The sequence below is a fragment of the Carlito syrichta genome, unplaced genomic scaffold, assembly GCF_000164805.1.
Source record: "Carlito syrichta isolate Samal-C Ts95f unplaced genomic scaffold, Tarsius_syrichta-2.0.1 Scaffold287941, whole genome shotgun sequence".
Taxonomy (NCBI): Eukaryota; Metazoa; Chordata; class Mammalia; order Primates; family Tarsiidae; genus Carlito; species Carlito syrichta.
In genome coordinates this window covers 22,701-36,783 of record NW_007232037.1, presented here as the reverse complement: position 1 = coordinate 36,783, position 14,083 = coordinate 22,701, and the positions used below count along the sequence as shown (strand labels likewise).

At 37.9% G+C, this 14,083-nt stretch overlaps 1 protein-coding gene across 1 annotated transcript in view; it reads right to left on the bottom strand.

Annotated features, from left to right (window-relative positions):
* The window catches only part of TPST1 (tyrosylprotein sulfotransferase 1), a 62,985-nt gene extending 51,231 nt beyond the window's left edge, over positions 1-11,754 (bottom strand). The window contains exon 1 of the mRNA XM_021710032.1: positions 10,685-11,754. Within this exon, the coding sequence (XP_021565707.1) occupies positions 10,685-11,529 (845 nt within the window). The 5' untranslated portion in view covers positions 11,530-11,754. The remainder of the gene's footprint in view (positions 1-10,684) is intronic.
* Positions 11,755-14,083: the final 2,329 nt, after the last annotated feature.

Below are 14,083 nucleotides of genomic sequence, written 5' to 3'. Positions count from 1 at the left end.
GAACTTGATTTTTAAAAATGTGGTACATATACATATGCAGTCATAAAGAAAGACAAAATTATGGACTTTGCAATAACTTGGATAGATTTAGAGACAATCATACTCAGTGAACTATCACAGAAACAAAGAACTGAGTACCACATGCTCTCATTCATAAGCTGACCCTGAACATTTACCCTAATACTATAAGAAAAGGTTTGGTAGTAGCAGGACACTGCCAGGGAAAGGAAGGGACACATAACATCAATAAGGGTACCCGATCTCAAACCAGGCAAAGTGGGGACCAAAGGGAGGCCCAAACTTTACCTGTATGATGACCACTTATCTACCTAATCCTAAATTGCATCCCACATCTTAAAAATAAAAAATATAAAAGAAAAAAGTATATATATATATATGTGTGTGTGTGTGTATATATATAAAATGCCTAAACTTACTGTTAGAGAACTACAAATTAAAATCACAATGAGGCATCACTTTGTTCTTACCCAAAATAAAAATAAAAATCCAGGCTGGTAAGGATATGAATCAATGGGAATTTTAATACTCTGAAGGTGGGAGTACAAACTAGTGCAAACTCTTTGAAAATCTATTTGGCATTACCTAATTAAGTTGAATATGCACATCCCCCATAATCCAGCTATTCTATTTCAAAATGTATATCTTAGAGAAATTCTTGAAGGAGATTTCTTCAAAAACGTACACAGTCCCAAAACAAAAATAATCCAAACTTAATGCAGGAAAATCTCAAAAGAATATTAAAGAAAAAAGCTGACAAGAAAACATAGGCTATGATCTCATTTAGATAAAGCTCACCTACAGGAATACTAAATTAAAAAAGAAAGAAAAAATATGACAATGAAATATCACAGATCACCACCAAGTACTTTCAAATATTGCTATTGTAATGCTAAGATCCCCAACCTGCCATGTCAGTGTCCTTACTAGAGCTGTTCAAATCAGGCACCCACTTTGTTTTATTAATGAGACAAACATTTCATGAGTTTAAGACTACCTCCGCCCTAAGCAAGCTTACAGAAGAATGTGTGATAACATTAATAAAAGCCTATGATGCACCTGGTCCTAGGTATTTCATACTCATAATTCTTTTCTAGGGGTGGAGGAGAACAGGTAATAAGCATTTAATAATAAAATACTAACAATAAGTACCATTTTTGAGCCCTTACTACATGTCAGGTGCTATTCTAAAGGCTTTATAGTAATTTAAATGTAATCCTCACAACAACTCTATGAAGTAGATACTACTGTCATCATCCCCAATGGGTACTATTATTATCTCCTAATAATAATAAAGATAACAGGTAACATTTTCAACCACTTACTACATACCAAGGACTTGGCTAAGAGCTTTATAGTCATTCTAATTTAATCCTCACAACTCTGTGGAGTAGATACTATTAATTTCCCTACTGAATACTATTACAGAAGTCTCTTATTCACAGTTTTGCTTCCCATGGTTTCAATCTCCCATAGTCAACCATGGTCCGAAAATATTAAATAAAATATTCCAGAAATAAACAATTCATGCATGCCGTTCTCAGTAGTATGATGAAGTCTCACGTGTTTCACTCTATCCAGCCTGGGATGTAAATCATCCCTTTGTCCAGCAGATCCATGCCATATGCACTACCTGCCAAGACACAGTAGTTGTCTTGGTTATCAGGTCAACTGTTGTGGTGGTACCACAGTGTTTGTGTTCAAGCAACCCTTATTTTACTTAGTAATGGCCCTAAACTCAAGAGTAGTGATGCTGGCATACTGTTATAATTGTTCTATTTTATTACTAGTTATTGCTGTTAATCTCTTATTGTGCCTAATTTATAAATTAAACTTTATCATAGGTATGTATGTACAGGACAAAACATAGTGTGTGTGTGTGTGTGTGTGTGTGTGTGTGTGTGTGTGTATGATGCAGTACTGTCTGCGGTTTCAGGCATCCACTCATCCACTGGGGCTCTTAGAATATATCACCCACAAATAAGTGCTGACTACTGCATTATCATCCCCATTTCTAGGAAAAGAAACTAGAACAGATAGCTAACTAAGTGTAGGCAAAACCAAGTAACTCAATCAACATCACACAACAAATAAAGGACAGAGCTGGGATTTGAACCCATGTCTGTCTGACTCTAAAGCCTGTTTTTAGCCACAGTCACAATGATTATTTTCCTTAGTGTTTACAAGCCCTATAAGGTACATTCAACAGGGTTAAGAGTACAGATTCTGAAGACAGAAAGACATGGATCCATATCCTGGCTCTTCCATGTTCTAACCGTGGAACTAATAACAAGTTCCTCAACCTCTTTGAGCCTCAAGTCCTTCATCTATAAAACTGAGATGTTTAAGGTACCTATGGGTAAGGGTGAAAGGGTAAATACAAAAACTAAATGAGATACGGCATGTAAAGAGCCTGGCACACAACAGACATTCAACAGATGTTGGATGATATCATCATCATCATCATCACCATCTTCCCTGTTTTACAGATTAAAAAATGGAGACACGAAGAGAGAGAGTATTTCATTCAATGTTACAAAGTCAGTTAGCATCAGTGAAAGATTTTAAACACAGGTCTAGCTGGCTTCAATGTATGAACCCTTTTCCATTAGTCAAGCTGTCTCATGAAGGCATAAGAAGTGCATCCCAGACAGAGGGAGGCCTTAGGAAAATCTTCCTTAGGGAACAGAGACTTGAACTGAATGTTGAAATACAACTACGAGTTGATCAAATGGAGAAATGAAGTGAAAGAAAGGTGCTGCATTATCACCCCCATTTCTAAGCAGATGGAGCCAAAGGAACATACTCAAAGGAACAGATACAATAAACAGTGTGGCTTGTTCCTGTAGATACAGTTATTTCTGTGTAGCTGGAGTCCAGACTGTAAGGGACAAGAAAGTCTGAGTCCTCCTATGAAGCAAACAAAACACAGCATGGTTTTTAAGCAGTGGTTTTCACAGTGAAATCTCCAGACCGGGAACATTAGCATCACCTGGGAACCTGTTATAAATGCAAATTCTTGGGCCTATCCCAGACCTCTTGAATCAGAAAATTTTAGGTTCTTTAAAAGGTTCTCCAGGTGATTGTGATGTATGGTTAATGTTTGAAAACATGTTTTGAGCAATGATGAAATGTAATAGTGCTTTCTAAAACACTGAAACGATTCTTCATTAGTTAGGTTATTTGAAGAGAACCATGATGCTCTGAATTCACATATATCTGGATGGGCATTAACTATAATACGCATGATGTGCTTGGTTTTTCTTTATTATGCTTATAGATCCACTTTGCCCTAGGCTTCATCTTGGCAAAATACTTTGAAATAAGCCTGCACTTTAAAACTTAAAAAATATATTTTTTTTACAACAGAGGGATCTTCTAAGTTTTATACCTTTTGATGGACTCAATGTTTGTGTCCCTTACCCCAAAATTCACATGTTAAAACGTAATCACCAGTGGGAAGTGCCCTTATTAGGGCACTTACAAAAGAGGCCTGAGAGATCCTTGCCCCTTTCACCATGTGAGGATACACAAAGTGGCATCCATGAACCAGAAAGTAGGCCCTCACCAGACACTGAATCTGCCAGTGCATGATCTTGGACTTCCCAGCCTCTAGAACTGTGAGAAATCAATTTCTGTGTACATAAGCTACTTAGTTTGTGGTATGTTGTTATGGCAGCATAAACAGACTAAGACATACCCTAGAACTTATGCCTAGTGTTTCTAGAAACCATTATAATCCCATTCTTTTAAACAAATTTTATCATTTCTATACATTTCACAAGACATTATAATCAAATGTTTTCTTTCTAAAACAAAACTGAAATTTTGCAATTCCATGAGTTTCACTTCAGTTTTCTTTGTTAAATTCAACCAAAATTAAATATCGCCTCAACCAGAACCACTCCACTTCCCAAGTATTTTATACATCAAGATTCCTGATGAGATTTCACTCGAAAAAAGAGTGCTCTGCTAATAAGAGAAGTTTAAAAGTAACTGGTCTGCAAGACAAAAGTCAAGATCTTCAGCACAAAATATAAGGCCCTTCAAAGCCTAGCCCCCATCAACTCTCTCAAGTCTTATTTCCCACTACTTCCTGCCTGGAAACGAACTCTCTTGTAATACTAAACTGCCTATATGTCCTCATAGATACCGCACTGTATCTCATCTGTGCTAATTTGTTCATATTATAACTTCTCAATGACTATTTCCTGGTTTGGTTTTGTTTTACCTATTTTTCAAAAAGTATACCATGTTCTAGGCCCAGGTGAGACTGAGCTTAGGTAACTTCCACTACACAGTGGGGAGGGCAGGGGTACACAGGTCAGTCATAACAGAGCATAGTTGTTCCTTAGGTACTTTTGAACCTCCCTAGGTTGGGTTAGGAGTCAGGCCACCGAAGTCCTCCAGGCTACCTCTTCCTTGGACACTGTAGACCAGAGTTAGGCACAGGCTGCTCCCAAGAATAATTCTCTTGGATGGTTTATTTGGCTAAGGAAAATGAAAAAAACATTCTGGACAGTCAAGGACGAACTACAGCCCCTTAACCATTGGTCACCCAAGGCGCATAATATTCCATAAGTCAAAATCAAATGCTCTTCCCTTTATCTACTGACTATTTTTTCCTTTATCTGCTTCCAGTTTTGGGCTCCAGGTTGAAACTCCAGTCATTTTATCTACATTCTAAGCAGCAAGGTAAGGGGAGTGTGTGTGAAAGAAGGGACATTTGGTATGTTTTGAGGATATTTGAGCAAAATACTGAGGAATGTTGAGCACAATATTCCATAAATCAAAACCAAATGCTCTTTCTTTTATCTATTGACTCATCTTTTAGGTCAACAGCTGTTAAATGGGTGGGGGAAGAATTATTTTGTGCCCTAGAAGACATGTGGCAGTGTCTGGAAACATTTTTGGTTGGCACGGCGCGTGGGGGGGGTGCTACTAGCATCTAGTGGGTAGAAGCTAGGAATACCGTTAAACATCCCACCATGTACAGGATGGCCCTCACAACAGTGAATTACCTGACCCAAAATGCCAAACCAAGATTGAGGAAACCCTGCTTCAGGTCTCAGCTTAATACCAAGAAGGCCTTCCTGAGCTTTCCAGACTAGGTTAAATACCTCTCCTTGCTTTTTCATAGTTCTTAACACTGCACTATGTGTGAATATGTGTCTTCTATTAGATCATATGTACCTTTAGGGCAAAGAACCTTTATCTCCAGAGGCTAACAAAGTACCTCGCACATAGTAATGTAGCAGAGACTGGCACCTGCCTATCCCAATATCCAATCTATTTCTCTTAGTAAAAGAAACCCAACTCTCAGTTGGGCACATGGTTATTTGGAATAAAGACTACATTTTCCTAGGTGGTCACAGTGGCATGCACCTGCAGTGGCAGCTAGGGAGGAGGCTGACTGAGACAGGCAGATCACATGAGCCCAAGTGTTTGAGGCTGCAGTGTGCTATGACTGCACCTGTAAATGGCCACTGCACTCCAGTCTGGGCAACACAGCAAGACCCCATGTCTAAAAATAAAATTTTTAAAAATTTTAATTTTAAAAAAGACTACAAGCCTTTCTTATAGTTATATATGGCCATAAGACCAAGTTGCGACCAGTGGAAAGCAAGATATGCTACCTGGAACCTCTAGGAAATGTACTAAAACAATGCTAAATGACCCTTCTTTTACACACATCCCACCACCACCTTGTTGCTTAGAATGCAGATGAAATAACTGGATCTCCATGGAAACAATGGAGCCAAAATCTGAAAGCAGCCTAGACGTTGGAAGACTACAGAGTTGACAAACCAGTCCTTGCCCACCTTCTTTTACATAACACCCATTATTTTGAAATATTTGAGTTTCATTTTTTTGTGGGTTTTTGAGATGAGGTCTCACTCTGTTGCCCAGACTACAGTATAGTGGCACACTCACAGCTCACTGCAGCCTTAACCTCCAGAGCTCAGGTGATCCTTCCACCTCAGCCTCCCAATGTGCTGGAATTACAGGTGTGAGCCACCAAGCCCTGCCTGTTATTTTGATCTCTGTTACTTCTGGAGAAACTAATCCAAATTAATATCTGATTTACTATCCAACGTCTAATTTTTGCTACCAATTGCCATACTCTCCTAGAAACATAAATGTTGCTTTATTAATTCATGTTCTTGTTCTGCTTCTTCTCAGTCTTCACTGAAATACTTTGAAATACAGTGTTCCCTCAGCTCCGTTTTCCTTTCACAGCCTGTTTTGCTCTGTCAATTGTATCCCTTGTTTATTCTATTACTCATCTTCAGCTAAGAAGTCTCAGCTATTTATCTCTTTAACGTGACTTGTAAAAACCACAGCTCCAAAAGCATTCTTTTTAGGCAGTATTTAACAACCAGACTTATAAAGATTGGTTTACTGCCTTCACAAAGAAGTGGTAAGCACAAGTAAACAGACTTGTTCCCTGATAAGTTCCTTTTTTTTAAATGTAATATTTACAAAATCCTTAGGGAACAATTCAATCCAGCTAGTAGAGCTCAGATAATCCTAATTTATGTGTTATTAATTTTCCATGCTATTAAAGTGCTCATAATTTTTGTGAAGATAGTCTGTCAGTTTCTTAACCTGCTCATAATATTCTTGTTATCCTTAAGTTTCAGAAAATTTTCAAGTGGCTATTTAGTTGTCTTCTCATTAATCCTATAAGATATTATAAGAATTCTAAGTTTCTAAACTGATAAGGATTTTTTGCGTGGCCAAACTTCAGTCAGGATCCTTCTCCTAGACTCATGTGTGTACTTCTTTATAAAATCTAGTTTTAGCAAATAAGCCTGTGCTAGGTCAGTTTAGCAAGAACCCCCTACCCTTGGTAACTGATCACCCTCAATATCTTATCAGATTTCTCAACCGACACCATCCTCTACATGATATCTGAGCACCCTGCCCTGTCTACATCAAGAATCCTAATAGGTCAATCTAGTCAGCATCTCCCGACCCCGATATTTCCTCTTAGTAATTTTCCATCCACTGACACTCACCTTACTCCTTAGCTACAAATTCCCACTTGCCCATGGTGTATTCAGAGTTAAGCCTAGTCTCTCCCCTACTGGAAAGCACCATTGCAGTGGTCTCTATATCTATCACGATGGTCCTAAATAAAGACAGCCTTACCATGCCTTAACAAGTGTCATTTGATAATTTTTCTTCAGTAAAACAAAATTTCATTTTTGAAATTAAAAAGAAATTTAATATTGTAAATTTAAAATACTGTATTACTACTTTTCTGACTTCCTCAAAAAATCTCCATTTCCAAAACCTTTTTTGCATTATTTTCACCTATTTAATCTCTCTTTGTTCTAGATCTGATTTCTAGTTTTTTTCTTCTGCTTTCGTTATTAGAAACTGTAAGGTCAGTTTTCATGTTTTTGTATGTTCTCTTATACTTACCACTGCTATTACCTTTTTCCTTCTTACTTACATTTAATAGCTGCTATATCTTTTTTCTGTTCTAAATGTAGATAACTCTTCTCTGAATTGTAGTTATGATTCCTGTACTTATTCTGTATACAGGTCACTGTTAAATTATTCTTCTTTTCTGGTTTTGCTCTTTTGGCCTAGCACACTTGATTTTTACTTGCTCTGGGTAATTTCATGGTATCGTAATGAGTTTAATAGCAGAAATAGCTCTATACACTCCAGTAACTCCCAAAAGCTCCCTGATATAGACAACTAAAATTCTACAAAAATTCCATAATCCATTAGAAGAGGGCAATGTAAACAGCTTCAAACACTACTTCTATTTCCTGCTCAAAATATTTGAGGAGTGGGAGCCTCCTACCTTCCTATAAATGGAACTGACCAGGGAAGCAATAAGTGCCAACCTGACTGAAAATAATTAAAAATTTCTAAGAAAAGCAAAGGAAACATTAGCTTTCACAGTTAACAAGATAAAGCAGGCATTCCTGATATTGCTATATTCAACAACTTATACATATGTTCCCAGATGTCTGATGTCTGATGACATCTTCAAACTTTCAAGGCTGCCTAAATATTTTAAGTATTGAAATACTAAATAATACTAAAATAAGAATTAAAATACTTATTTTGAACAATTTTCCCAGAATAAAAATGTATATATAACAGGAAAAGCTCATAGAATGACTGACTCAGGGGTATTAATTCCTTATTGTGAAAAACATGGACTATTTACAACTTGGTACTAATGGAATAATTTTGTATGTTTCTGCCTTATCCCCCAATTAGCAGCTTTTGAGAGTAGAGATTCCATGTAATAAAAGGAAGTATTGTCTAGTTTAGGCCCCATCAACCAAAGCAGGTCTGCTCTGATTTGTTTTATATTGGAACTCTGGTTAAGATTTTTCTCTCAAAATAGGGTTCAAAAGTTATTATTTTGTTTTTAAGTTTTATAAGCAATTGTACCCTACAAGAAAGACTAAAATGACAATACCAAGTATTAGCAAAGATATGAGGCAACTAGAACACATTCATTTATAGTACAGCCACACATGAATGGTATAGCCATACATAAATAATATAAATACTTTGGAAAACTGACAGAAAGTATCTATTAAAGTATCTCTCTCTTTCTTTCTCTCTCTCTCTCTCTTTCAGCAATTCTACTTACTCATTGGCATACCAAAAGAAATGAATGCAGCCGGGCTTGGTGGCTCAGCCTGTAATCCTGCGCCTTTGGGAGGCTGAGGTAAGTGGATTGCCTGAGCCCGCGGGTTCGAGACCCGCCTGGGTAACTTGGCAAGACCTCATCTCTACAATAAATCAAAAATTAGCCAGGCGTGGTAGCACGCGCCTGTAGTTCCAGCTACTTGGAAGGCTGAGGCGGAAGGATCGCCGGAGCCCAGCAGGTCGAGGCTGCAGTGGCCAGGATTGGCCACTGTACTCCAATCTGGGCGACAGAGTGACTCCAACTCAAAAAAAAAAGAAAAAGAAATGAATGCTTAGGTCCACTAAAAGTAATGTACAAGAATGTTCATAGGAACTTTATCCATAACAGCCCCAAACTAGAAACAATCCAAATGCAAAAAAGAATAAGCATTGGTAGGTTCTACTCATGCCTGTGACATGTAATTCTTGACAAAGCACAGAGCCTTACTGGGCCTCCATTCCAAATATTAAAATGCTAAGTAAGGTCTCTTTGCCTGCTAAAATTCTTTTGTTTTTTAAAATTCTTTAATTCAAAATTTCTATGAATTTTTTTGGTCTTTATGTTTACCTTAAAAATAGTAAGAATATATGGAAAACCATCTCTTCCTGATTGGCACCAAAATCTACGCATCTTTTTAATCCCTATTTGGAGAGGCTGGAAGTCTAACAGACTTCTTTTATATTAACAGATGGAACCAGCATCTGACTCACGGCCAACACAAGCACAAAAAGTTAAATACTTACCTAGGAATACAGGTAATCAAAAATTAGTTACAGTCTATTATCTGGAAAGAACAATGATGAGAGTAGCTAGAGTTATAATTTTCTTCGAATCAATAAAAACGTAGAGCCACTACAGTGATGATACCTCACGACTTATAAACAATCAATAACTGAAAGCTAGATATAGGCAGACAACTGTTCCTCTGAGATTATATACGAGTAAACAATACTACACAAGTTCTATACAATCAAAAAAAAATTAAGGAGATATTCCTTGGTGGAAGCAAGCAGGGCACACAAGGGAACTATACTGCTTTGTCCATTTTACGGGAGTTATATATAACTTTGATAAATGGAAAAAAGATTTAAAAAATAAAACTTAGCTATAGCCAACTTTTCTTCCAATTCTATCTGAAGTTAACAGTAGTTTCCACTTTTATATCTTCATTCCAGGTATATGAGCGAGTTATCAAGTCAGGTTATCAGATGAAGTGAGGGCAGACTAGCTGTCACTTCTTGAGAAGAAAAATGCTAAAATAATTGTTTTAGGAGTACCTGATCTAAGGAACTTCTTGTATGGATTAGGCTTCCAAATTTTGGAGATTCTCTAGCCTTTATTAAAAAAAACAAGAGAAGATGTGCCAATCAGATGACAAAAGAAGCACTACATGTAGTAAAACACCATGGAGGCACTAGCCCATTAAGACTGAGTAATGGATTCTAATCCTGGCCTTGACAAGACATACTTGAGCAAATTATTTTAATCTGTGACTCAGTCTTCTTATCTGTAAAATGAATGGATTAGGTTAGATAATGCCTTTATTTTTCCCTATCACTAAAAATTTCAAAATGCTTACAATTCACTGTGTGCTCAACAACATGGTAAATACACTGCCTGCTATTAACCTTAATCCACACAAAAGGTGACTATCCTTATTAACAAAAAATACGTAGAAATTAGAAACTAGAGCCTCTAAAATTGAATGAAGGACATTAAAGCCTGAAGTCAGTGAAAAAGGCCTTTAACTGTCTGTAAATAAAGAGGACCATATTAGATAAATGAAAAAAATGAATTAAATAATTGAAAGGGTCTATAATGAACTGGTAGAGAACTAACAACAATTTAAAAAAAAAAAACTCATTAGTGAAGCTGCATCTGTTCCAAAAAGGTCTTCACACACACACATACACACACCCACAAAACACACATATACATGCATATACATATTATTAGCTGAATGTACAGTCAAAATAAAAAACATAAACTTCTACTTACTTTGACAGAGAAACTCCCCCAGCTTTTCCAATCAGTTCTTCATGGTGCAAAACTGAGTGATTCCATGGAATATGGAGGAACTTTAGGAGTGTTCTCATCCACCGTTCAGGATGTAAGACAAGCTGTTCATAGTGAACCAACATGCATTTTTTATAACCAACCTCCATACACTGGTTATACATGGTCTCTATGGCACGATTCCACTTGGTCAAACAGTCCCTATAGCTGTTCAGGTCAAATCCAGCTATAGTAACTTTTCGAGAAATCATTGAATGAACGGATGCCCGGCCATCTCGAACCATCAGGAGAAACTTGGCATTGGGGAATAACCTAGCAAGGTAAGTCAAGGATTTCAGGGCAAAGGGATCTTTGTTACATAAATAAGGGGCTGGCTCCCCATGTTTAACAATGATTTCTAGTAAGAAGGCTTGCATGGCAGAATCCAGCACGTCATCAGTGACACCAGCTTCATCCAAGCGGATCTTCTCTTTACTTGACCGTGACCACATCTGCTTCAAGGCTAGGATTCGGGGAATGACCCTGGTTTCTTCTCCACAGCGAATGTCAGGATGTGCATCTAACATGGCCCTCATGAGTGTGGTTCCACTCCGAGGCACACCTCCAATAAATATTAAAGGCATATCTTTGTGATAGGCAAAAGTTTTGTTGGCTTTGAGGTCCAGACCAGTTCGTACAGTGGTCTTTGTGCTCTCCAATTTGACTGGTTGGCTACGTGCCTCTATCCGGTGATGGCATTCCATGGCATGCTGGCCCAAGTAAAACACAGTCACAGAACTAATCACCAGGCATGCCAATAGTAAGTTCTGCTTCAGTTTTCCAACCATTTTGATGTGGTTATCTTGTTATTAAACAGATATTTTGCTCAAAATGATTTTCAGAAAATGTTCAGGCCATAGAGATCCTACTTCAGAAAGATGATCAACATCTAGCAGAAAAAGGAAAAAGTTATTTTATCATCACATGAAAACTTTACAAATTAGTCACTAGTTATCACCATTGCATTTTACCTAGAAAGAAGCGAAAGCAATCTTGGATGCTTTGACATTCTTAAAACACAGTATATACAAATTTGAGCAAAAATAAATCAATGTTTATACTCAGAAACAGCTTTTCTTAATGCAACAATGATGAATCTATGTACCTGGCACAGAATGGAAAAACAAATAAAACTACTTCTATCAATAAGTCAAGCAAATATTTACTATTTCCAAGCATGTACAGAGTTTAACTCAAGACTGATCTTTGGTATTCAGATTTGCTTCATCTCCAGTCACTATCTCCACATTTTGCCATAAAGATAAATTACGGAAGAAATATATAACAACTTCCAAATCTTTAACAGAAATTCAGTTTATTCTTCCCTCCATTTGCTTAGGTATGACAGATATTCAGGCTTAACTGAAGATAAACTTTGAAAAAGACAGCAGCACAGTGACTTCTGCCCTTGGAAAACAAAGACTTTTTAGACAGAAAGTTATGCAAACAGTGACAATGAAATGTGATCAGTGCCTCAGCAGAAATATACAAAGGAACAATGGGAACATCATAAAAAGGAACACCTACAGTTCACCTGAGGAAGCTGTAAAAACTTTAGAGAAAATGGGAGGGAGAGATATTGTAAGCCATCGGAACGTGTATGCAAAATCACGATGGCACGAAAGAACACAGCATAATTAGGTCACAGGAAATCGTTTAGAGGAGTTGGTACACAGGTAAAGAAAACTGTGTGTATAGGTGTCTGTGATCTAGCCCTCAGAAAAACAGTTAAGATTTGGACACAGGAACATTCTAAGCTGCAGATACACTAAGATCAAAGAGATGAATGTGCAAAAGCAGGGACATGTATGTGAAACACTTTGAACTGCTAGTTTAGCGAGAGAAAGGGCATGTACTGGGAAACCAACAGCAACCAGACTCCATCTTGACCCAAAACATTTGCCCTAAATCTTCAGAAGGCAAGTGTGACTTAATTTTAGGTATCAACTTGGCTAGGCTAGGGTGTCCAGTTATTTGGTCAAACACCAGCCCAGATATTGCTGTGAAGATATTTTTTTAGGAGTGATTAACATTTAAATCAGATTTCACGTAAAGAAGATTACTCTCCGTAACACAGGAGGGACCTCATCCAACAGTTAAAGGTCTTAAAAAGCAAAGACTTAGGTCTTTGACCTGAAAAACAAGGAATTCTCTAGGCTACAATATAGAACCCATACCTGTATTTCCAGCCTGTTATGCTGAAGAATTTGGAGTCAATACTGCAACATCAAGACATATCTGCCCAGCTGTCCCATGGACTTCACACTTGCCAAGTCCTATCTGCCCAGCTGCCCCATGGATTTCAGATTGCGGGCTCCACAATCACATAAGCCAATTTCTTAAAATCAATCAATATCTCTCTCTCCCCACCCTCCACCCTCCCCCCACACACGAAGTTGATCTGTGTGTTATTCACCACTCCAAATTCAGTGAGCTCCCTTCGACCTCAGTGGCAAAGTAGCCAGTCTACCTACTGGTTCTGTTTTTCTACAGAACCCGAACACAGGGGTTTGGTTCTGTTTTTCTGAAAAACTCTGACTAATACAGTAAGTATACCTGGGGAAATGACTACATTAGAAAAAGAACACATTCTGAGAGGCAGGACTTCCAGCTACAGCCTCATGAGAGAGTAGTCAATTCCTCTCCCCAAAAACCAATTATAAAGCTGGGTGAAAGTAACAAAACAACCTTTTCAGTACTCTGGAAATCTATCAAAGGGCTACGACAATGTGAGAAGCATTTATGCTTAGAAAAACTGATAAAAGTTGGGTAAGAATAATGAGTCTGTAAGGCTACTCCACCTTGCTATCTACCTACTCAGTAGGGACATATTTTCTGCAAGGCAGAGCAGGGCAAACCACTAGGACAGGTAGCTTTGCTGTTGGGGTGGGAGTCTGCTGAGTTTGGAGTGCTGAATAACACATATATTTAGCCACACTGTCATAAGAGATGGACCAGGCAGTAGGTGAGCAAGAAGGTGAACAGTTCTAGCAGGCTGAGGTTACAGTCATGGTAGGGCAAGTCTGTGGCCAACCCTTAAGTGCACACAGGCACAAAGGAGACATGAAAGGACTGAGTGGAAGGTAAACAGTGGGGCAGATTTGAAAACAGTCTCAACTTAGAATGTGCTCCCCAACTCACACAGAGATCGTGAAAACCTTACCGGCCCAAGATGTTTGAGGCAACCATTAACCAAGCACTGGCTGACTACTGATCACTAAGCTACACAGACAGGGAGGCAAACCCTAGAAAGTCATGTTCAAAAATGAAAACAATTATAAAAGTGTTTGTGTATACACACTTTATTTAAATATGTAGACTTTATTAAAAAGTTGTTTATAT